The 25508-nt window shown below is 42.5% G+C and overlaps 1 protein-coding gene across 27 annotated transcripts in view; it reads left to right on the top strand.

Moving 5' to 3' along the window:
* Positions 1-25508, top strand: part of EPB41L3 (erythrocyte membrane protein band 4.1 like 3) — a 147294-nt gene that overhangs the window by 76827 nt on the left and 44959 nt on the right. For all 27 annotated transcript variants that reach the window (XM_061448733.1, XM_061448729.1, XM_061448727.1 and 24 more), the window contains exon 3: positions 4233-4430. In XM_061448733.1, the coding sequence (XP_061304717.1) occupies positions 4377-4430 (54 nt within the window). In that variant the 5' untranslated portion in view covers positions 4233-4376. The remainder of the gene's footprint in view (positions 1-4232; positions 4431-25508) is intronic.

Genomic DNA, 25508 nt, shown 5'->3' with positions numbered 1-25508 from the left:
ACTTAAAATCAGTGTGACCCTTCTGTAGAAGCTATTTGAGGGGCTGGCTGTGCTTTTGGGTTTGAAACAGAGCTACAGCCCAGTCCTGCTGGTGGGGAAAAAGTGGGGAGGTGAGCAATTTCAGATACAAAGTATTTATGTATCTCCCTCATTTAGGGGTGCATTACATAAATGCTTGGGGCAACAAATGATTATGGGACCAAATTAAAAGGACGTCTAATAGTTTATAGAGGTAGACATGGCAGAGCAGGATTTTTCATGCTTATTTCTGTTGGAGATCAACTATCGGAAGAGCTGCTTATTTTTTTGATTGCCAATCATTTTTACCATTAATGTAACCCTTGATCACCCTCATGCCGTGCACACCAAAGACACCTCTGCTCTTGCTCCCACACCCACCAATTATGTGTTGGAACAGTCTTGGTCTCTGAAAGAGATCAGAAATTGCATGTAGTTACTTTGGGGAAAAGTGGCAGGGATGCTTGTCCAGAAGAGAAAGGCACTGCGTAAACTGGTACTAGTTTAAAGTGTAATTCTATCAAGCCTAGGCAGAAGTATTATTAATTTTGTTCTTCCAGACATCTTCAGTAATCTTTCTGTCCCCAGTAGAAAAACCCAACAAACCAACAAACCAAACCAAAACCCAAAATAGCCACCAAAAAAACCCCAACTCTTTAGACACCACACTTGTCCATCTGTGTTTACTATGTAGGTTTGAGTTTGGAGACCTGAGATGATCTCATTTGCATGATCCCTTCCTTTCCCAAAGACCACCACTTGTCAGCCAGTGTCTGTAAGAAGCCTTGATAGAAGAACTGGATTTGTGAAGGGATATGTGAGACTTTCCCACTGAGATGACCAGATTGAATCCAAAAGTCCATACTGTAAAATGAATGCCAAATCCACCTACAGTGATCTGCCCAGTATATTTTGTAGTGGCTTTAGTGTCTCTATCACAAGAAAGAACTACTTAAACAGAACACTGAGACAGAGCTGTTGGGAGTAGTATCATTAAAAAGGTCAATGAGAGAACCTTGGGAAGAAAGATTTAAGTTACCAATCCATGGCAGTGACATTTTGTCATTCAATACACGTAAAAAAGAACATTTTAATGAAGACTAAAAGGCTTCTTAATGTTGAGATTAGCAGCTACTAGAGAAATTGCATTACTATACCTTCCTATCAGGTATAGTAATGCAGTCTTACGATCTTCCTGCTTACCTTCTTGCTTTTTCTCAACAAAATAGGAATCATGGAGTTTGGACACTAACATTACTGAGCAACTACAATCAGTAGGTGGAATTCATGTGTTGTGCAAGCTTGGCAACTTCATACCGCAGTGAGAAGCTGTGAAGCATCAAAGAGCATTACTGCTGAATCCTATGACTCTAAAGGCTTTTTTTGAGAGAGGGGTCCAGCTTCAAGAAGGGGTTGGACATGCTGTGTCAGAGTAAGGTGCAGTAATATAGACAAAAATAAGAGACCTTATGCTGAAAAAAACACAAATCCTGAAGCAGCTTGTGCTGCACGAAAATTTAGTCTGCAACACTGAAAATACTGCAGAAATAAAGCACAGAAGTATCTTGGAGAAGAATTAAAGAGAAAATGTAACTGCACTTGCAGAATTCAAAATAATTCACTGAGTACATGGATTTTCACTGGCCACTTTTTTCCCCCCTCTTCCTAGATACCAGGATGTCGGGTTTCTTTAGGAAGAAGATGCTTAATACAGCCTGAAAGTACCTCAGTGCCTGAACATGTCAGCATAGTTTGGAGAATCTTCTGTAATAGTTCTTGGCATGTTTTGTTCTCCAGACAAATGAGAAAAAATCCTTTGTATGATTTTAACATAGACACATTCTGTGATCTTCGTGTAGATGGGAACCTTAACAAATAAAATAACCTCAGTACTTTTGTTTTTTAATATTTATAAATAAGCAAATAGCTGCTGTATTCTTGAGATACCAAATGTCTTAATGAAGACATATAATCACCAGTCCACTAGGATTCGCAGAAACATTTGCAGGCGGAAGATGATTCTAAAACTTAAATGGCTGCTTGATTTCCTTGTTGTGTTCTTTTCTCTCAAGTAGCTTGTCTGTTTTCTTGCAAAAGATTAATTCCATGTATCTGTTTGGGGTTTTTTGTTGTTGGTCTGATGGAGAGGGGTTCTGACTCTCACATCAGAAATCTTAAAGAGCCACCAGGTATGCCAGTATATTTTTTCCAGCCCTGGAATGACTTTTGCAGCCACACATGTGTGTGCACCTTCCCTGGCAGATTTCTTTAACAAAGCGTATGAAGATCATCAAAGAGCCCTTCAGCAGCAGCACAGCTCTTCCCAGAGGCCCTAACAGGAGACATCTTCAGTCTTGTTCTTGGTGCAGTAGGTTGGACCACTTGCCACCTGGCTGTGGTTGTGGTAGAGGGGTAACTGACCTTCAGCCTTGCTGTGAGCATGGAGGGGCTCTCCCCATTCCTCACAGTGTTAAATGCTCAGCAAACAGCTAATCCACTGACATACGTTGTTCTTTCATCTCCCACCAGTCTTCAAGGTATGTGAGAATCTTGATATCCAGACACAGATCTGGTGTTCAAGTGCTGGAGCCAGATCGGAAAGAGCTGGCTGGCATGGGGCTGCTCCTGGGGAAGAATTTCCATGGCTCAGGGAATGAAGTGGATTTTCAAATCAGCTCTTGCTCTTTTATCTTTCTAGTTCCACTTTCTTTTTAGTCTCCCTGCCCAGGGAAGCCCACAAGATCATGGCTGTGTGTCCTTTCTTGCAGGTTAAGAAGGACTGTGCGATCTTGCCTTGCCTTCTTGCATTTGTCTCTTTGTGATTTGTTGTGGCTTTGGTGGGAGCTGGTGCTGTTGGTAGTGCAGCTGATTCCAAATTCCTTTTCCCCCCATTCACCCAAAGGCAGAGGTGAAGGTTATGGCTTGTATGAAATCTCTAGGGGAAAGTTCCCTGTGATTTAGCAGTACACTGTTGTTGCTGTTTATATGATGCAAGGCTGTTTTGCTCTCAAAGCAGATTAAAGCATTTGGATGGATTTGCTTCATTCAAGGTTTATTATATACCATGAATGGAAACCAACTTGGAGGATTAATTTCTATTCTGTTTCCAGCAATGCTTGTTGCTTATTACACTGTCATCATTCAGAGCCAAATATGTTTGGGTTTTCTTTCCTTGTAGTGAGATAATGGAAATACATTATTTTAATTTTATTTTATTTAAGCTTTAGCTTAGGTATTACTTCACTCACGTTGAGGTTTTGTTTGGAGACTGTCAGGGGCATAACTGATGAGAATGGTAATGACTGTGACATAGAGCTGTTGCTAGGGAAGGTGAAATGCTGTAGAGCTGTTCTGGCTTTCATCTAGTGCTGTGGTGAGGACTACGGGCTGTGCTGCATCACAGTAACTCTTCAAATGGTCTGACCCTCAGATAAACCCAAGCAAAAGTAAGCATGGTTGTTTCTTCTTACCGCTTTTCCCTGCAGTGTATTTGTCTTTCAAATAGCACCTAGTTCTTGCCAGCTTGAGGGACTTACCAGGCATCTGCAGAGAGCAAAATTCAGCCTCTCATCCTGTATTTATCATCCATTAGCCAGCTGGCTGCACATGAAAGTTGTTTGGTCCCTCACTTCCATCCTGTTTATTTAACCCTTTGCTTACAGAGCCTTTCACTCTCCCAGACATGTCAGCATCCCCCTGCAGATTCACACTGTTACAGGGATCCATTCCCTCATTCAGGTACTGCTCGCTTACAGACAGCAAAATTAGTGCAAACCTGATGGTCTTTTCCTGTTCCGTATGACACTATGGAAGCATCATACAATTTCATAGGTAGAGGACTTGAAAGTAATATTAAGAAACTGTAGGAATATCTGTTCATCACATTTACCAGTTATTCAGGATTTCCAACAGGGCAAACAGGTCCAGGAAGTCCAAGTGCGATTTTGTATCTATGGAAAAAATAGAAGCCTAAAGTGTTTTTATACATGTCTATCCTTCATGGGTATTCTGTGTATTTTGGAGTGAGAAAGGAGGGTTGGGATGAATATGGGAAGTCTTTTCAATAGGTAAAGGAGACTCCATCCTTCATCAGCAACTTTCTCATCCAAGCCACACTCTAGGCTCACTTAAATACTTCGATGCTGGGTGCATAGTGTACTGCACAGCATGATTGGCTTATCTCACTTAAAAAAGTATCTTTTTTTCTCTTTTAGGACACAGACAAAGAACAGGAGTTTGCTGCTGCAAGTGCAAAACAGCTGGAATACCAGCAGCTAGAGGACGACAAGCTTTCACAGAGATCATCATCTAGCAAACTTTCCAAGTCTCCTCTAAAGATTGTCAAGAAACCGAAAAATATGCAATGCAAAGTGACACTCCTGGATGGATCAGAATATGCATGTGAAGTAGAGGTAAATTGCTTTTTGTCTTTGCTTTTTTTCATCCTGTCTGGAGGAAAACAATTGAAATTAGATTCCTAGTTAAAGGAAAAGAGTGAATGGTCTGATATTTTGCCAGTGCCAAGCACAGAAATGTTTCTGTTGTTTTCTCTGGAGGTTGAAGACATTGCACAGACTTGAGCTGGGTGAAGGATCATGAACAGTCCCTGGAGGAGATGGAGACTTTAGATTAATATTGTGTCAGCACATGCTGCAACAGAATGCAGAAAATGAATAATGGGCAGCAAAGCCCATAAACAAAGGATTTTGATCCCATCAGGCTTCTCTTTTCCTTGGTACTCTGCTGACTTGACACTTGCATTGAGTTGCTATCCAAACTAATTCTGACCATCATGAGATTAGTTGGGGCATGAGAGATACCCAGCGGAAGACAGCGGAGACGTCAGGAGTGAGTAGCAGTGAAAGTGGGGAGTTTTATGTCCTTGTCCGTAATATCTGTGAATCCTAACTGTGTCTAAACATTACTAGCAGAAAGGTGCTGGTGGTTTTCTGTAAGGAAACTTGCCTTCCTTGCTAGGACTCTACCAGGAGCCTTCTTTTGAAAAGGATGGTCTTTGCCACACTTTCACTTAGGAACTAGTCTGTGCCTACAGGCAGACCCATGCTAAGCGGATGCCTTAATTGCAGCCCCACAAGGTCACAGAGACACAGAAAGTGAGCAAATTCAGCATCTCAGAGTGAGCATGAGAGTGGACTCATCTCAGTGTGGACCCATTTCTCTGTTCAGCTGTTGGCACCAAAGTGGTCTTTGGACAGTGGACCAGCCTGTACTGAGTCTGCTTTAGATCAGGAGGCCATGCACACAAGGCAAGGCTGAGCTCTGATCCAGCAGTAGCCAGGAGGGTAAGAATGTGTGTTGGAGGGCTCAGGAGAGCCAGCCTTCCCTGCAAAGAAAAGCCACCTGGGGGGAATGGGTGAGTGTAAAGGTAGAGATACAGGCTTGAAAGGAGAATCTGCAGGAACACAAAGAAGGAGAGAGGGGGGAAGAAAGAAGTTCATGACTGGGAGCCAAAACATAATGTCCTTAAAATCAGATAGCACTCAGCCCTTGTGTTCTCCAACCATTCTCTTTTTAAGTGCTTTGAAGAGTGGCAGGTGAGGAACTTGATTTTTTTAACTGCGGCTTTACAGACTGGGCCAAATTTTGCTATGCTAGGAGTTAGCTTCAGACAGGAGCTGTGATTTTACTGCTCTTACAGAGACTTAGTAGCCATGCTTTCGAATATCTTTTAATTTCACTGGCCAGGTCTTGTGTTGTTTCCTTCAATCTAGCAATAGCCATCTGGCTGCGTACTATGTGACTATGAAATCATTGCAGAAAGCATAGGCAGGGACTGAGAGAATGAAGAATTGCTTGTTGTAGGAGAAGGTCAGGTTTGAGATTATCTGAGGAACCTGAAGGCGCACAAGTCTCTGGACTTGATGAGATACGTCCATGAGTTCTGAGGGAACTGGCGGATGAAGTGGCTAAGCCACTATCCATTATATTTGGGAAGTTATGGTGGTCCAGTGAAGTTCCCATCAACTGGAAAAGGGGCAGCATAACCCCCCGTTTTTAAAAAGGAGAAAAAAGGATGAACAAGGGAACTTCAGACCAGTCAGTCCCACCTCTGTGCCCAGTAAGATCATGGAGCAGATCCTCCTGGAGAATATGCTAAGGCATATGGACAATAAGAGAGTGATTAGCGACAGCCAGTATGGCTTTCGTAAGGACGAATCATGCCTGACAAATTTGGAAGCCTTCTGTGATGCGGTCATGGCATTGGTGGATAAGGGAGGAGTGACTTGTACAAGGCATTTGACATTGCCTTGCATGGCATCCTTGTCACTAAAGTGGAGATAGACGGATAGACCACTCAGTGGATAAGTAATTGGCTGTGTGGTCATGCTCAAAACTGTTGTGGTCAATGGCTTAGTGTCCAAGTGGAGACCAGTGAGGAGTGGTATTAATCAGGGGTTAGTATTGGGACCAGCACTGTTTAACATCTTTGTTGGCAACATGGACAATGGGATTGAGTGCATCTTCAGCGAAGTTTGTCAGAGACACCAAGCTGTGTGATGCAGTTGACAGGCTGGAGGGAGGGGATGCTACCACAAGGAACCTTGACAGGCCTGAGAAGTGCTTTTTACATGGACATAGAATCATAGAATAGTTAGGGTTGGAAAGGACCTTAAGATCATCTAGTTCCAACCCCCTGCCATGGGCAGGGACACCTCACACTAAACCATGTCAGCCAAGGCTTTGTCCAGCCTGGCCTTGAACACTGCCAGGGATGGAGCATTCACAATCTCCCTGGGCAACCCATTCCAGTGCCTCACCACCCTCACAGAAAATAATTTCCTCCTTATATCCAATCTAAACTTCCCCTGTTTAAGTTTGAACCTGTTACCCCTTGTCCTGTCACTACAGTCCCTAATGAAGAGTCCCTCCCCAGCATCCCTATAGGCCCCCTTCCGACACTGGAAGACTGCTATGGGGTCTCCACACAGCCTTCTCTTCTCCAGGCTGAACAGCTCCAACTTTCTCAGCCTGTCTTCATACGGGAGGTGCTCGAGTCCCCTGATCATCATCATGGCCCTCCTCTGGACTTGTTCCAACAATTCTCATGTTCATTTTCTCATCGACCAACACCCCCAAGTCCTTCTCCGCAGGGCTGCTCTGAATCTCTTCTCTGCCCAACCTGTAGCTGTGCCTGGGATTGCTCCAACCCAGGTGCAGGACCTTGCACTTGGCATGGTTAAACTTCATGAGGTTGGCATCAGCCCACCTCACAAGCGTGTCAAGGTCCCTCTGGATGACATTCCTTCCCTCCAGGGTATCAACCAAACCACACAGCTTGGTGTCATCGGCAAACTTGCTGAGGGCGCACTCAGTTCCACTGTCCACGTCACCAACAAAGATGTTGAACAAGACCGGTCCCAATACTGATCCCTGAGGGATGCCACTCGTTACTGGTCTCCAGCCAGACATTGAGCCATTGACCACAACTGTTTGCGTGCAGCCATCCAGCCAGTTCTTTATCCACCGAGTGGTCCATCCATCAAATTGATGTCCCTCCAATTTAGAGACAAGGATGTCGTGTGGGACAGTGTCAAATGCTTTGCGCAAGTCCAGGTAGATGACATCAACTGCTTTACACCTGTCCATCAGTTCTATAGCCCTATCATAGAAGGCCACCAGATTGGTCAGGCAGGATTTCCCCTTAGTGAAGCGATGCTGGCTGTCACCAATCACCGTGTTGTTTTTCATGTGCCCTATCATGCCATCCAGGAGAATCTGCTCCAAGGCACGAAGGTGAGACTGACTGGTCTGTAATTCCCTGGGTCATCCATTTTCCCCTTCTTGAAAATGGGGGTTATATTTCCCTATTTCCAGTTGTTGGGAACTTCACCTGACTGCCATGATTTCTCAAATATGATGGCCAGTGGCTTATCAACTTCATTCACCAGCTCCTTCAGGACCCACTGATGGATTTCATCAGGTCCCATGGACTTGTGCACATTCAGGTTTTTAAGATGGTCTTGAACCAGTTCCTCTCCTACAGCGGGCCCAAGCTCTTCATTGTCACAGTCCCTGCGTCTGCCTTCCAAGACTTGGGTGGTGCAGTCAGAGCCTTTGCCAGTGAAGACTGAGGCACAGAAGTCATATAGAACCTCAGCCTTCTCCAAATCCTGTGTAGCTTCCAGAGAGAGCCTACATTGTCCCTAGTGACATGTAGTGACAGGACAAGGGATAATGGCTTTAAACATTAAATTTTAGAATTTAGAAATTAGGTAGATTTAGATGAGATATTAGGAAGAAAGTTTTTACTGTGAGGGTGGTGGGGCACTGGAAGAGGTTGCCCAGGGAAGCTGTCTATGTCTCGTACCTGGAAGTGTTCAAAGCTAGGTTGGATGGGGCTTTGAGCAGCCTGGTCTAGTGGACTGTGTCTCTCCCATGGCAAGGGCATTGGAACTACGCGTTCCAACCCAAACCATTCTGTAATTTCTTGACCTGTGGTTCCAGTTTTGTCTGTTAAGATAAGCATGCGAACCGTTAAACTGGAAAATTGACTAATACTGGCTTTGATGGAAACAGTCAAACTCGTTTCAGCTTTAGCCTCTTGGTTGTAAAATGTGAGTCACTTTTTGGAATATAGTCAAGCAAATCTTACCAAATAGGATTTCTATGGCAATCTTGTCTAGCAGGCTGAGCTTTATGAAAACATAAGATTAAGCAGGAATGGAGATTTAGACTTCCACTTCTAAAAAAAAAAAAAAAATAAATGCTGTGAATAGTACTTCCTTTCAGGAAATTCTGCTTTTTCACTAAACTTGGACTCTGTTGAAGTGTCAAAATGCTTGCATATAGAAGCCATCATGTTTTATTGCTTGTCAGATTTCTCTACTTTGCAAATATTTAATAGCTCTTGAATAATGTCCAGTATAAATTTTGTATGTATTTTTCTACTTTAGTCCTGAAATATTTTGAAGTTCTATTGACTGTCCTCAGTGATCACTTTATCTGCTTCTAAGATGGTCAGACTTCCTAGGCAGAATATAATATTGATGAGAATAGAGCTCTTAAAAGGATGAATCCTTAAATGACAAAGCTGTAAGGCTATGATGATGGGCAGACTGTTGGGTTCATTGGAACAGAAGTTAGTTAGGATGCACAGGTATTTCAGGGAACAAGTGCAGCTGGCGTGGTGCATGCATTTACATAACTTAAATGGGTGATCCAGACTTTACATCTCTTCCTAGGTGGTATTGTCAGCATATTGTGTGTATTGAGGATGCAACAGCAGGTGCCTCTCTGGCACAGCCCACCTTAGCCAGTGGGATCACTCGGTAGATCCCCAGGGGAGACCACTTTCCATATGCATAAATTTTAGCTATAGCAAAAGGATGCTGTGTCCAGACAAGAGAAATTACGTGATCTTCACTGTGCTTTTTCTGCCAGGGAGAAAAAGCGTATACAAAGGGAGTTAGGGCAGGGAGACTGAGGGTCTGTCTCAGGAGACATCTCAGGAAATCATGTAGGAGGCTGAAGGTGAGGTTCTCCTACTGTAATTTTGGGTAATAACAAAATTCTGTGGCTGTTTCACAGAAACTCAGGGCTGCAGCATGAGAAATGATCTGTCACATTTAAAAAAAAATGCTATCCTATTTTAAGGATCACCTACAAGTGAAATTACTGTATCCCTTTAAACTGGCAGGGAGGGGAAAGTATACTGGAAGACCTAACAAAATATCGAGGTCAGTGAATTCCCTAAGACTAATTCCTTAATAGAAAGGGGAGAGGGGTGGACAAAGCATGGTAATCAAATATTTAATATTTCTATTCCTTGTGTTTAACTCACTTAAATGCAACTTTCAGTGTGGACAGTAGCCCAGTCTAGGGATGTAACAGTCAGTGAATGTGAGTCAGAAATGTCATCCCATGTTGTCATCTCCTGTCTTCCAGCTCTGTGTCATGCTTCTTTCCACTGAAGGCTACAAAGCAGTGTAATCTAGAAGGATCAGAAACTTAGAAATACAATTTTGAGCTAAAATCATAACTCTGTCTGTGAATCTTGGTCTGGATGCAGGCCAGGTATTTATCCCTCCAGACTTGCATTCCCTAGCCTGGGAGTTGGAGATCATTATAGAATCCATCAGGTACTCTGTAGAGTGCTTTGCAAATGGCAAATGCTTTTATGTATGTTAAATATTAATGTCATTTAAAAGGAGCTTATTGTTTTCAAGTAGAGCACAACCTAGAACTTATCAATTATGTGTTTATCCAGTTAATGACCTGACAGCTGAAAGTGCATGTACTCACAGATTGAGATGCTTCTGAGGCAGGTTTGGTTAATCCATTATCTCATTGATGTCCTTTGTTTCAGAAGCCCCTTTTTCTTATTGCATATTTAATGCTGGATGTTCTTACAGCCTCTTCTGCTTTATCTTTCAGTGTCTCACATTCAATACTTTGCATGTGTGACACCAGGGGTTTCTCATATTGTATGAGATGTATCTACAGGGATGTCCACCTAAGGGTGCTTCAGTTGTCCATGGACAGCTGTTGGCTTTCAGAGCAGAAGTATTTGCTGTACAATAGCATTGCCCCTGGTACTCTGTCAAAGAAAACCAGCATCAGGGTAGCTACGTGGTTCTCTTATGTTGTGAAGAAGCTGGAGACTCCTAATGGGCGCTCAGTCACAGGAGTTGATGCATCCTGCTTAGAGGAGTGCTGAGCAGTGATTTATACCTGGATGTCCACCCCTGATGGAAGTGGTTCTTTTTGGATTCTTCATTGCATTCTCCCAGCCATCAGCAGGTTCAGAAATGCATTGTCAAAAGCTGTCAAGTCTGGAGCTGGGCTTAAAAGTGCACTTCCAAGAGGATGCTGAAGACTGCTCTGTTAAATAAACTGACCTTGCTTAATGCACTTCTCATTTGTTGGTTTGAAGAACCAAAGACAAAGCAAGATCCAAAACTGCAAATTAGTTTCAGATAACCTTGAAAAAGATAATGAACACACTAGCTCAGGTTTTTCCTAAGATAGAAGAAAGCAATTAGAAAGAATTTATTTCTAGGTTCCTTTCCACTTTAAGTAGGGGTTTTCAAGTACTGTAGTATAATTATGCTATTTCTAGGATTTATTTGTCTTCCTTCTCTGCCCCATCTCAATGCTATGTTATCTAGACTACTGCATTTTAATTAAAAAATGCAAGTGGAACCAGCTGTCATCCTCTCCCTTACATGTAGCTTAATTCGAAGTGTCTTCCTGAAACAGGTTGTAATTTGCCTTCATTTCTTCTCTAAACATATACAAGCTATTAAATGCAAAGTGAGATCAGAAAGCTATAACATAATCTGTATAAATTAATGGTAAAATACTTAATTTTCAAAGGCTCAGCTGTCTGAGCTCACTGGTAATTTGTACTCTTTCTTCCCTCCTCTACTACTCAGACTTTCTTATTGTGCAGGACACCAGTAAGTGAAAAGTTTCCATGGCAGCCTGTCTTGTGGCATCTCTGCAGCCCTACATCAAACACAATGAGTTGCTGTAGGATTCCAATAGGCTGCAGAGCACATGCAATACTGACATCTCAAAAAAAGCTTACTGGTATCCCCTCTTCTTGATGGGTGAGGGTCAGTTGAGGTAGGAGAGGACTCTTAAAATACACTGTGGGTTTTTTTTGTCTCCAGTTTTCTTAGCCATGCTGCTGCTGGGACCTAGGCAGTAGCTGGGTGTCCCATGCTGTAGCTGTTGCTACACCTTTGTAATGAACCTCTGGTGACTTACCTCCCTGATGGAGACACTATTTTCTTAATGGGTTTCCCTACATCCACACTGGAACAGGTTGCCCAGAGAAGTTATGGATGCCCCATGGCTGGAAGTGTTCAAGGCCAGGTTGGATGGGAGCATTGCGTTGCACGTGATTTTTTTCTTTTTTTCCTGTTAAAAAGTGAGATTACATGGATACTTCATTTAAAAAAAAATAGGTCCTTAAAGATGGTCATAGGACAGGCTTAGAATCAGAATAGTTTGGGTTGGAAAGGACCTTAAGATCATCTAGTTCCAACCCCCCTGCCATGGGCAGGGACGCCTCACACTAAACCATGTCAGCCAAGGCTTCGTCCAACCTGGCCTTGAACACTGCCAGGGATGGAGCATTCACAACCTCCCTGGGCAACCCATTCCAGTGTCTCACCACCCTAACAGGAAAGAATTTCCTCCTTATATCCAATCTAAACTTCCCCTGTTTAAGTTTGAACCTGTTACCCCTTGTCCTGTCACTACAGTCCCTAATGAAGAGTCCCTCTCCAGCATCCCTATAGGCCCCCTTCTGACACTGGAAGGCTGCTATGAGGGCTAACACAAATAAAGAACAAGCATACTGTTGTAGTTTAAATACTATGAGCCATAAATCACGCAGTTGCTGTCTCACTCCTCCCCCTGCTCCTGGAGGGATGGGAAGGAGAATCGAAAGAATGCAACTCCCAGGGGTTGAGATAAGAACAGTTCAGTAACTGAGGTATAACACCGATCACTACTGCTACCACCAATAATAATAATGATAAAGGAAATAACAAAGGAAGAGAATATATCACCTCACCACCAGCTAACCGATAACTCACCCCACCCCGCCCAACCGAGCACTGACCAATACCTCCTCCAACCCTGCAGTGCACTAGCCCTTCTGGGTAACTTCCAGTTACATCCTGGGCATGACATGCTGTGGTATGGAATACTTCTTTGGTCAGTTTGGGTCAGGTGTCCTGTCTCTGCTTCCTCCCAGCTTCCCCTCCTCCCTGGCAGAGCATGAGACTCAGAAAAGTCCTTGGTCAGACTAAATATTTGAGCAGTAACTAAAAACATCGGTGTTATCAGCACTGTTCCCAGGCTGAAAGTCAAAACCACAGCGCTGCACCAGCTACTAAGAAGGAGGAAAATAACTGCTGCCGCTAAACTCAGGACACAGACTTATTTCTGCCACTCACAGAAGTGAAGGAGAGTGGTGGCTGACTTTAGTGCTGCATGCGTTTCTTGTCCTGGCTTGCAAGCTACCCTCTGGAGGAAAAGCTCTTCTGTGTTTCTGTATGGCAGTGGGGGAACATATGGCCCTGTTGTCCCCCTCTGAACATCCAAGTTAACCCTCCCCTGGAACCTGTCTCAGTGTGCATCTGCACACCACTTTTGCATGGGGAGTTCAATAACATTGAATTTCTCATCCATTTTGAGGTAGGTTTTAAGGTCAGGAAGGAAATTCTGTAATAAGCTGCACCCTGCCTTCTGAAGGATACAGTTTCAGTTACCCCCTGCCCATTTTAATTGTTTAATGAATTCCACACAGCCTCTTGCAAATGACTTTACATGTGAAACTGATTACTGAATGCAAGAGGGATTTTTTTAAATGTGTCTTTTCCTTTTGACCTACTCATTGCTTACATTTCAGTTAATTTAATATGAAGAGCTTTGTTTTAGTTTTCTGTTCCTTCCCTGGGATGTGTTTCAGTAAACGTGTCTGGGTTGAGATGCGTCATCGTAGTTACACAGGATGTTTTCCATCCTCAGACTCGATAATTAGGGTTGACTTAGATTAGCCAAGGGATTCAGTTAAGATCTATGGTACCTGACACATGTCAGTAGGAGTCTTGGCATTGCCTGAGTATGTTCCAGCTGAATACAGTTAATACACAACTCTTCTGTTGTGTGTTTTCCAAGTACCATAGGTAGCTTTTTATGAGTTAAAATCCTTGCAGTTCAAGAAGTGTAGGGGTCTGGAAATCAATAACTGATGTTGTCCAGTTTATAATAATCAACTATAAGGCTGAGCAGAAAAAGTTCTTTTGCTTCAGTTTGGTAATTAAAAAAAAACCAAACCGAACAGCAAAACATTTGGGCTCCTTTTCAGTGGTAGTGGTGGTGGTGATGCTGATTATTATTATTTCACTGAAGCTAAAGAAATTTAAATAAAAAACAAACTCACTTCATGTTGAGCCAAGCCATATGGAAATGCTGCAAGGTGGAGGGAGGATGCTGGTATGGCCTTTATGGGGCTGGAGCATTTCCTCTTTGCCAGGAAAAGCTCAGCTCCTCGCAGCTAGGAACATCTGGACCACATGGTATTCAGGGGAAAAGTCTCTTATAACCTTGTTAGGAAAACATACCTAAGTGGTGGGACAGGTGGGGTCCCTTGTAGTTCCTTCAGTTATATGCAAGTATTATACAGATATTGAAGGAGAGCAAAGAATTAAAACCACGTCACTTCTTCAGACGTCGTACCAAGTGAACAGCAGATTGGACTTTAAATTCCACTTCTTGCCATAGCAGAGGACATGGTCACAATGAAATAAATGCCAGAAGTTTAAAAGAACAACAAAAAATATATCTGTATATGCCCATTCCACATCCATTTTTTGCATCTAGTCCTCTTATCTCTCGGCTTTCATTAATAGTTTCTGAAAATGGTTTAGGCAGTGAAATGATGGGTTTAGCATTGTTTCAGAATCAAATCGGACTTCAATATCAAAATCTTCATTTTGGTACTTCGGAGGCACCAGCTGATTTTCCTAACGGTGAAAACTATTGAGAGGGGTTGACCTACATGGAGAAATAGTTTCAGCTTCCCTGAAACTGCATTTTCTAGGGAATAAATGATTAGCTGAAAACTTCCTAGTGGAATGTTATCTCTGGTTCCCTCCCCTTGGTGCACCACTTGGGCATGAGCCAGGCAACAAGAGCTTGTTCTCCATCTGGCAAAGTTTTCAAACATTTTTTAGTCATGTGCACTCAATGCGAGGCTCATTGCTGGTTAACCTGCTTGCGAGAACCCAGGGGAGGATGGCCTTTTACCCACCTCTTCCCCCAGCAGACAGAGGTCTGTTGGTGCCAAGGGTCCTGTCCTTGTTACCATCCTTGCTCATGGCCTCACCAGGGTGAAACTGTGTCAGTCCCTCTACCTTTGTTTTCTCCAGGCTCATCACTCAGGGTGGTTCTCACTCCAAAGAGCCTGCTGCTGCTTCTCTCTATGTGTTTTTACGCACTACTGGAATATAAATCACAAACAGCGATGAAGGGATTTGCTTACCCTTTTCCCTTCTCCAAACAGATGGTCGGATTTTGAAGCCTCGTGCTATTTCTGGTTAATGTGTCCATTCCCCCAAATACCCCATGTTCATACTCCCAGAGAAGTTGCTGATTTTCATGTTGCTTCCTGTCCAAGTCTCCCTGCATTTTCTCATGTTTACTGCCCTATTTCTGTGTCACTCAAGTGCCCATTATCTGCTCCAGCTCCCATCCTGAGTTAATTTCCAGCTCTTGTGCTGGTTGGTTCCATTTTGTAGGTGCTGTCCCCACATTAACACTTAAGAGTTTCTGTTTCCAGACCAAAACTAAGTAAATGCTCACTTTATTATCATCCCCTAAAAATGTTACCTGTCATATAAAACGCTAGCATCTCATATGTTTTGGTTTTTTTTTTCCAGATGAGCCCCATGCAGTGTTTGCTGGGCTGCTTTTATGTTTTCTTATCCCCATCTGTTGATACAGTGAACAAAATATCAGAGATGGGACTGGGTGGTGAGGAAATACCTGCTTATAAAGCTTCCATAGGGTGAGGTCTGTCTTTCATGGTTTATCTTGTTCTGGCAGAAACGGTTTTTGATCTGAATTGGATAAAGCTTGGATGTAGCCTGAGAAGAGGCTTATATTATTTTTCTTGACAGCTCCAGCACTGATGGTGTAATACTGTCTAAGGTATCCAGATCTAAAAGACTGATCATCATGCTGCTTCTTCTGCCTCAAAAGCATCTTTCTGTGCTGTATGCTTTATTTATGTTTTTCACTTCAGCTTGGCAGTGTAGGTCAGGAAGAGCTCTGTGGCTTTTAAATTCATATGGCGAGATTGCGCTGTAAATCAGACTGTGTTGCCAGTAGAGCTTTTTTTCAGCTGGAAATAAACATAACATTTATGGTTGACTTTTGCTGATGTATGTCAGGGACTATTTATGTTACCAGTAGCAGTGGGTTCCCCTTGCTGTGTTGGTACTAGGCTTGTGCATAGTTAGCAGTTATGCAGGATAGATGAGTGTTTGCTGAACTCATCCAAGTATAGGCAGAATAAGGAAGATATTTATATTTATAACCCCTGTGGGAAGGCTTCAGCTGCTGTATTGAATCCCAAGAGACACACCTGAGTTACTGCAGAGCACCTTGAAGGAAATAGTAGGGCAATCAGGAGGCATTAAGCCAATGGGTCAACTGCACATTTAGTTAAAATCCAAGCCCAAACAGTCTGTGTTCTTCAGAAAGCTGAGCAAGGAGGGGTACTTTCTTTGTTGAAAAGCCTCCAAAATCATGGAATACTTATTATCTCTTAATAATACATATTTTACTTATAGTTAATTCATATATTTTTATGTGAGGATTTAGCAAATGTGTGAGACTAGTTTTAGCAAGCGTGCTGAGAACTGAACTGCTGTTGGAGAAATAGTGTCTGCTGTTTTTTCCTTTGTTGGAGGGTGGTGCTTGTAAGCTGTTGCCAGTTCTCATTTTTTACAGTATGGATTCTGTTGATGCACTTGGGATTCCCAAGCATTTGGAAATCAGCACATTTGACAGGTATTTCTGCAGCTTATGTGCATATGCAGCCATGGCTGTTACGCTTCCATATATAAAGACATGCTCCAGAGTATTTAGTATTTCTCAGGTGCCTCCATTTGCTGCTTTGCATTGCCATGGACATGCATTGCCTGCTTTCTTCCTAAGCGTACAAACTGTGTAGCATGTGCATTGATGCGCTTAGAGCTCGTATGATGCCAGTGCTCATGTGATCTCTGCTGCTGATGTAGAAGGCAAAACCCTAATTTGGTTTAATGCCAGAATCAGGACTAGGTCACCAATCTCCTTACTGGGATTTAACAGTCCCCTAAGTTTTTTTTAGATTAGTGCTGGCTTTTAAGGATTGCAAGCTCAAACGGTATTAAAGAAGGTTGCCCCTGATAAAAACTATGTCATGTTATACAATGTCATTGACACCTGCTGCAGGTATGTAACTGCAGCATAGACAGTGATACGTATTTATCTAAATCTTGTATTAAATACTTTAAAGATAGGTGTCAGAAAAGGTAATTTTTCAGGAATGGTATTTCAGTGTGCTAAATTACAGTAAGTATCAATAAGCTGATAAATCATAGTACTGCCATGAAGGGAAAAAAAGTCAATGATCAGTTGTCACTGTATATTAAAATACTTTCTGGTCTACTCTAAGTTTTCTTATCTGGTGTTCATTTATATGTGCAGAGCAGTATGGGATGGAGTTCTAAATTAAAAAGCAAAAACAGGCAAAATGCTATTGTAGTTTTTATTTTAAACTATTAGAATATATTAGTTATCTACTGAGATGCATAGGCAGGTTCATACAATAAAAGTTAATACAGTAATAGAACATTTGCAGAGCTTGTATTGGGAAGCAGCTTTCAGGAAAGTAATTTCCTTATATGAAATACACTCACATTGGGGAAAAAAAAAAAAACAACAACAAACCCAAGCAAAGTCTTTTTACACAGCTTTTATTCAAGTAAATCTTTCTGAAATTGCCTATTTCTTAGTTCTCCCCACAGTTGGCTAAAATGTTTATTCAGTAGATTGTATTTGGAACTGTGACCTGGGACATTTCCAAATAGAGTTTACCATTAAAGTATGTAAAAGATTAAATGGTACTTTCTTTTAAAAACCAAAAAATGAATGTATTTGGCTCTGAAGCTTTTCTTTTCATTGCCTGTATTTTTTGCCACCTGAAAGGCTGGCAGAAAGGTCTTGTTCAGTATCTCCTATATGTGCTGGCAAACTGCTTACAAACTGATGAGAGTATTATGTCCATCCAAGGCATACATTTCTATTACTCTGTGTATGCCAAACCCAAGATTTTTCCCTAGGAAACATTAAATAGTTGGAATAAAGAGACCAGATGAGGTAATTTCTTGTATCTTTAAACTTTTGTCTGTTTGTCTGAGTGGGAGAGAGGAGTAGAGTATTTGCTATGTGCTTTGTTACTTTGTCTTATCTTACCGCTGTCTTTGGTGTACAACATTGTGCTGGTAAACTCAGCAAAGTTTTTGTTCCATAGCAGAAGTGACTCTAAAATGTTTTGTATAATGCCTAGAACATTGCTCTCAATACACCAGACTTTCAGATGAGCTAAATGTTGATGTTTCTGGAGCTGCCAGTCCCATTTTCGGCAAGTACCACAAGGGATGTAGGGGCCTAAATTCCAGTGGTTAAATTGTGTTATGGTTTTGAAAACTCTCATCCTGCAAGTTATACATGTTGTCTGTAAGAGGTACTTCAGTAAACCAGAGGAAAACTTGCCAGTTAGCACTTCAGAAAATTCTCCTATTCCTCTTCCTGGATGTTCCCCACTTTGCTGCCTCTAGGGGATTTCAGCTGAGAAACAACAGATTTGAAGAAAATCAGGGTTTCTTTTCTGTCACCTTTCTCCTTTGTCTTCTTTGCCATGTGGAGAGACACTGTGGAAAAGTGTAAACACCCAAGAGCAAATCCTTTGAAAATCCTAATCACAAATGTGTAGAAGTGGAAGAAGTTAAACTTCTTTGAAGTGACTTCTTCAGTTTATCTTCCGTGAGAAAGTAAACTACCTGCTATTATTTTTCATCTTCTAATCAAGATTTGTTCAAAAAATACATTCCTTCCTATTTAGAAATTTCTTGGCCTGAAGTTCAATGATTAGTTTCTAGAATTTCTCAGTTCAGCCCTTTGTATTTTGAGCTCAACTCTTTCAGAAAAAAAATGGGAAATGCCACAGTATGTAGATTTTAATTTCATTCACAGATAAAAATGTGCTCCTTACCAGAATGACTGCATGAGTTTAGGACTTCTGATTGACTCTTCATAGATAGAGAAGCCCTGTGATGTGGTCACCGGCTCCTCTGCATTTAGTACCACACTAAACATTTGCTTCTAAATTGATACATGTTTGTGTATGCACGTGTTACGTACATTCAGTTACTCACATATTTGCTTGTGCATATTAAATTATGACATATATGTAATGTTCAGATCCTTCCTCCAAAAATGGAGTTCTCAATATGGAAGTGATCTTGGAAGCACGCATATACTCGATCATTTCAGTTTACAAGTAATAGCTATTTGCGCAAGTAATTTTTTTTCTTGGGATTGGGCATATTTTCGTGTAAATTGGGTAATTCATGAGGAAAGAATGAAAAAATGTGTTGTCAGGAGGCTGGAATTCAGCAACTCAGAGACTCAGCTGGGAGAATTTGTGGGAAGAGAGTGCTCACTGTGGCAAGTACAAAGTATTCCTGACAGCCAGTTAATAGTTTACACTTGTTTGTGTTGCAAGAATAATTACAGAAGCTGCAACATGAAGAGGGAGAAACTTCCCCTTGCTAGTTATTTGTTGCCATGTACATTTTAACTTTTATGGGTATTTTCCTTGCGTTTGCACAGAGGAGACTACCATGTGGCCTGTGCAGTGCAGAAGCCAAAGCGTTGACCAAAATAAGTTGCAACAATGCAATTGAAATTGAAATAGTAAAATGAAATAAAATCAGTGGTCTGGACATGATCGGAATCCTTTTCATCATGCATATTGTAAATGAAAAAATTAGCTAATTCTTCTCCACCAGAAAGAATGGGGAGAGAGGAGAGGTTAGTACAGCCACATGCCAAAAATACATTGCAGCATACAGGGCTAGAGCCAGCCCACATATTTATTCAATGCATTGTTAAGAACCATTGGAAAGTGCAAATGCTAATTAGGAATGTGAACCAGATAACCTCAACATCAGTTAAAGTCCAATTATTCCTACCGGGATTTCATGATACTAATCTGTTTGTCCTTCTTCCAGTGATCGTGCCCAACTGGAGTTATTACAGTAATTGCACAGAGTTTAACGCCAGGCTAGTGCTAATGTGGTTCAGCTCACTGGCAGGTTGACAGCTTTTCCGAGGAAAGCAGGCAATGTTGTTTTAATATGTATTCATGCAAAAAGATATGTGCACACTCTTTCCATTTAAAATCCAGGTCCACAGCTGTGCTCCTTCTTCATCTTGCTGTGCTCCTTGACTGAGCACAAAGGGAGGTGAAGTTTCAATTCATGGGGTGCCCTGACCTTGCAGTTTACTCTGAAGCAGAGATGATGGTTGTTGGTGGCTAAAAGAAATCCCGTTATAGCTGTTCAGCTGTGGGACTCTCTCTCTTTGAGTTTTCCCTTGACTGTAAAATTTGGTCCGAATGTGATCTCTTGTAATTGCTTTCAAACAGGAGGAGCATACCTGCATGCTGCAGGCAGCCCTTGCTCAGCATTTTGCATCCATGTGAGACTGCAGCATTGGATTTGAAAGTAGAACCACCCCAAAATGCATCATTTGGGAGACTGCAATGGCTTTTATTTCTAGGAGGCTGGGAGGGCTGTTTTCTGCTTTTCAGCTCCTCATCCTAGCTCACTATCAGTGAGAGGAAGGTAATCTGCTCCTGAGTGAAAATAGAGTATGAGAGTAGACTAACTAACACTTACACTCTATCAGGTACACAGCGATTAACTCCTTAACACCTGAGGAGATGCATGAGGAGCCCATTATCATGGCCCTGCTGGTTCAAAGGGACTGGGGAGAACCCTGATTTAAATAGTGTTGCATCAGGCCAGATGTGGCATTGCCTAGCCAATGCCTTCAAACCCTGTGAAAACAGGGGCTCCTCAGACTTGCTGAGATGCCAGGCCCAGTGCAGGATTGACCCTCTAGGGAGAAATCTATCAGACACAGGTTTGTATTCAGTCTGGAAGAAGCCCACGTGGTGACAGGTCCTCAGCAGGGATGTTCTTCTGATGGAGTAAAGCTGGGGGAGGTGGCTGGTCCTGTAGGTTGGAGGTTATCCAGCAAATGAAGGTGTGTTTCTCAGGGTAAGGGTGCATCGGGGAGAGGCTCAGGCTGTATCACCAAGGTGGGTGTTAAAATACCTTTCAGGAAGATTGCAAGAGGTTGTGTTTCAGGGGCAGAGCAGGATTGCCAAACTGGGAGCCACAGCAGCTTGAAGGAGATGTTTCCAAGAGATATGGAACCTCCCAGCATGGGGCAGCCAAGCCTACACTCTGGCAGAGAAGCAAAATTTGTCTCTTGGAGGTGGCAGTTCTGGATCCTGATAAACTTTCCTCTCATACAGCTAGCTTCCAGTCTGGGAAGCACCATCCAGCACATAACACTTGAAATCTTCCTGGCCTCTTTCCTGTATCTCATTAAATAGCAAAGAGGGTTCCTGGGGTCTTATTAGCACCTGCATGACAAGGAAGTTGGTGTCACATCTTTGTGTTAAGTTGCTGGTTGCTCTTTTCCCATGTAATTTTCCTCCTTGCTTATCACAACACAGTAGCATATGGTTTTGGTAGCTTAATTGCTGCAATAAAGGTTTAATATTACCCGAGGGTCCTGATGGATGACATAGTGAACGAAAGTCAACAGTGTGCCGTGGCAGCGCAGAAGGCCGGTGCCATCCTGGGCAGTGTTGCCAGCAGGTCAAGGGAGGTGATCCTTCCCAACTACTTAGTCGTGTAGTGCTGAATCCAGTTCTGGCCTCCCCAGTACAAGGGAGACATGTCCACACAGGAGATAGTCCAACAAGAGCCAGGAAGATGATGAATGGCCTGGAGCATATCTCCTGAAAGATGAGATGAGGAAAGGCAGAGAGGTGAGACTGTTCAGCCTGGAGACGTCTGAGGTGGATCTTATCGATGTCTGTCAATATCTGATGGGAGAAATAAAGGTGACAGCCAGACTGTGCTCAGTAGTACTCATTTACTAGGACAAGAGGCAATGGGCACAAATTAAAACAGAAGAAATTCCACCTGAAAAACAGAAAAAAAAAAAAACTTTTTACAGTGGTGGCACTCAGACACCGGCACAGGTTGCCCAAAGAGGTTGTGGTATCTCTTTCCTTGGAGACATGTAAAAGCCATCTGGACATGGCCCTGGGCTGCCTGCTGTAGGTGACCCTGCCAGTCTCAGCCAATCTGTGATTCTGTTATACTGAAGTGCAATACATATTTTGTGGCTCAACTGATAATGTATCTGTAACAAAGGCTTGTATTGTTTCACTTTAGCAATATTTATTTATTATAAGCACATGACAGTTTATGGGCTTACTCAAAAGAAGACTCTGTCATTATTTTTCTGCATTAAGCAATACCAGACATTTAACCAAATGTCCACCAGTGAGAGTAACTGAATTTATAATAACGTTATCCAGGCAGAGCTAAGATGAAAGTACTTGATTTTTGAACTTCTCACTCTCAGTGATGTGCAGCGTGTTATCTTGGACTCTTAACCTTGTAAGGGCAGGGGTATGATGAAGGGAAATGGGCTGAAGAAGCTGATGTGGAGAGGTTTTAGTGTGAACTTTCCTTTCTGGAAAAGCCAAGTAGGGGACACGAGAGTCTTTTGTGGCCTTTGGCCTCCCAAGGAGAAAGAAGCTGAGTTCCACAACTGAGGAGAAGCTGGTGAGGAGAGAGGCAGCTTCTCCTCTGCCTTGCATGTGGGAGTTGCTGGTGGGTGCAGGCTTGCCAGGTTCTCTGCTGCTAGTTCCTTTCACTGGGAGCTTGACCAGGAGGCTGTTTATTCCCATTCCAGCTTCGACTGAGAGCCCTGGCCTTTATAGAGCTGGAGGGAGGAGGCTGTGAAAAGTGTAAAGTTTTTACTCCCAGGCTTCTGTACTCATTTATACAGTTCAATCTATGTCTTGCATTCTTTCTGTTGCCTTGATTTCCCAAAGCTTAAGTGAAGTGTCTCTTTTTCCACATTTGCACATTTCATTTCATCCCATTCATGGCTGAAAAATATCAAAGAGTAAGAGGAGAAAAGAGGAGGCTCTTGACATATTTACCTTTCCAAAAAACTCCTAATGTACAGGGCCAGTGTATTATAGCATCAAGTCTTCTATTTTTTTTTAAGTTCTGCGTGTGTTGAAGAGCTGTATGAATTTGTAAAGTGACCTTTGTCTCCTCTTCCTCCCATTCTCTCCTTGCCAAAGCAATGATAACTCATGCCTTGTCTGGCATGCTTATTTGGGCACACAGTAAAATTAAAGCAATTAACAAGGGCACAGGAGGTCTGTTCAGTTGCTTAAATTATATATTTCTATTTAAACCTCTTAATTTCCCATGGATTTATGCAGTAGCTCACCCTCACTGTGTTTCTGTGAAACAAAGTTTTAGAAAGAGAGTGTGTGTGCTCACACCACATGGGTATGAAGCAGCAGTGATGCATATTTGCATGTGCACAGGGATTTCTTTTGATCTTTGCATTAGGAGGACATCCAGGCTGGATCGATTGCCAGGCAGTTGCCACTCCCCAAGTGATCCCACAGGTCAGCTATGATCTGGGAAGAGATGCTTAGGGGCAGTGGCAAAGTTGCAGCATGAGGCTTATCTGTCTGGACACTGATGGGCATTTCTGTGATCAGTGAGAAGGACAGTGCTCCTGGTAAGGCTTGTCCTCAACCATCACCAGTTCATACGTGGTGTCTGGTGAAGGGAGGACCCTGACTGGGAAGGGCTGTTAGCTTTATATGATATTTCTGACATCCTCTCAAACACTGGCAGGGATTTCTGATATCCTGACACAGCAGGAATTTTGTGGGAAGTAACTTGGGCATCTTTGTACAGGAGGAGGAGGATACATTTTGTCCTAGACAAAAAATGATACATGCAAACTATTCCAGGCTTGCCATACTTATTCTCACTTGACTGCAATGTGTAGCCAAAAAGAAATCCTGAGCACTGGTAGGTTTTCTATTAGATGGGTTTTGTTACAGCACAGCCTCACAAGACTGTTTCCTGCAATTCCCTATTAAAACACTTTATCTTGCAGCTGCTAGCTACTATTTCTCAAACCTGACATCTGTGTAGCTGCATGGATCAGCCACGTAAAACAGCTCCTGTGTTGGCCTTGTGTGACTCTTAAGAGGATATTGGATTGTCACAACTCAAGTACATGTGAATGGTGTAGTGGTGCAGTCATAATGTTTCTCAAAGCAGGTATCCTCTACAGCTAACCTGCATATTTCTCTCCATTCAGTATAATCACTTGGTTTGTTTTCAAGCAGAAAAGACAGTGGTAAAACACAGCATCACTTGCTTATAGCAGAAATGCGACTATTTTGGCTTTAAGGCTTTGAGTTGGCTTCTCTCTTCACACCAGTAGTGAGGTGTTTTTTTTATCCACCTGATACTCTCCATGGAGCATCAAGTATAAAACTACCAGCCTTTTATTATCTACTTCCAAGTTTTGGGCGTGAAGATTTTACTAAACCTTTGCTTCATGTTGTAACAGGGCTGGGGTATATTTATGTTTCCTACTACAAGGTGGAAAGGTTGAGACAAGGAGAACAAGGCCCTAGAGCTGTTTGCCTAAATGATGCTGGAGGACACGGAAAATGAAGTTGCAGCAATATGCTTGTAATACGCTTCTGGTCCTGTTTTTTTCTCAGCTAGAGAACACTTGTTAGACTCGTCAGCCACACTCTTCAGTTTCCTCATTGACAAAACTCTAGAGGTTATTTCCCTCTTTCTTTCTAATAGACCTTCAGAACCCCAGTAGAAATACCAAATACAACATAAATTAGGTTACACTGCACAACTCCCGCCATCATCTTTTGTAATGTTTTCACAGGGTGTTAGGCAGCAACCTTCAGTTCCTTTTTTTTTTTCCTTTCCTCTTGGCTTGCTTACCACTTTTAAAATAGTTTGAGGCCAGCATTGGGCTCCGTGGGTTTGTTGGCATAGCTGTGTCAGCTTGGATTGTGAAATATCCACCCCCCTGGCCAAGGCTGCTGGGCTGGCAGTGCGGTCTGAGCGCAGCTCTGTCAGCAGACACACATAAATTCAGAGGGAGCGTTCTCTCCCCTTCTGTGTTGGCCTCCTGCATTGTGTTTGAGGAAAGCAGTGCACTTCCAGTCTGCTTCAAGTCATGCGTATGCTACAGTTAAAGAAAATACAGCACTGACAGCAACTAAAACGTTTACATATGTGCATGTTCGAAATGAAGAGAGGTTTTTTTGCCTTCAACTCAGCTGCATTTAGGGAAGCAGGCAGTGATGAAACAATAGCCCAAATAATTTTGAATTGTTTATCATAATTGATGCATATTAAAGTTGGTACATATAGCTTATAAAGAGGACATTTCTGTCTGTGTTTGGTTTTCTTGGAGATCTTTTCTCAGTGTTGCATATAGCACTGAGAGCTAGGATGACCTGAATTTTTACTGGCCAGTATGAGAGATACTATGAAGCTAAGGGCTCTGGCTGTTAACAGTGAGAGGTTTTCTCATCTAACAAGTTAGTAGTAAAGAAGATTAGTGGGACACTAGAAAGCTGCTTTTTTACCCAGCTGTGCTCCCAGTGAGATACTAGACTCTTCCAGTGATTTCAGTAGATGGTGGTACCATGTTTCCTCGTATATTAGAAAAAAGGATTCCTGTAATCAGTCCACATAGTGGCCCAAAGCAAGAAATACTTTCACATTTGG

The sequence above is a fragment of the Pezoporus flaviventris genome, unplaced genomic scaffold, assembly GCF_033815535.1.
Source record: "Pezoporus flaviventris isolate CSIRO_AGI_PZ_B2104156 unplaced genomic scaffold, CSIRO_AGI_Pfla_v1 ptg000007l, whole genome shotgun sequence".
Lineage (NCBI taxonomy): Eukaryota > Metazoa > Chordata > Aves > Psittaciformes > Psittacidae > Pezoporus > Pezoporus flaviventris.
This window is presented reverse-complemented; position numbering and strand designations above follow the sequence as displayed.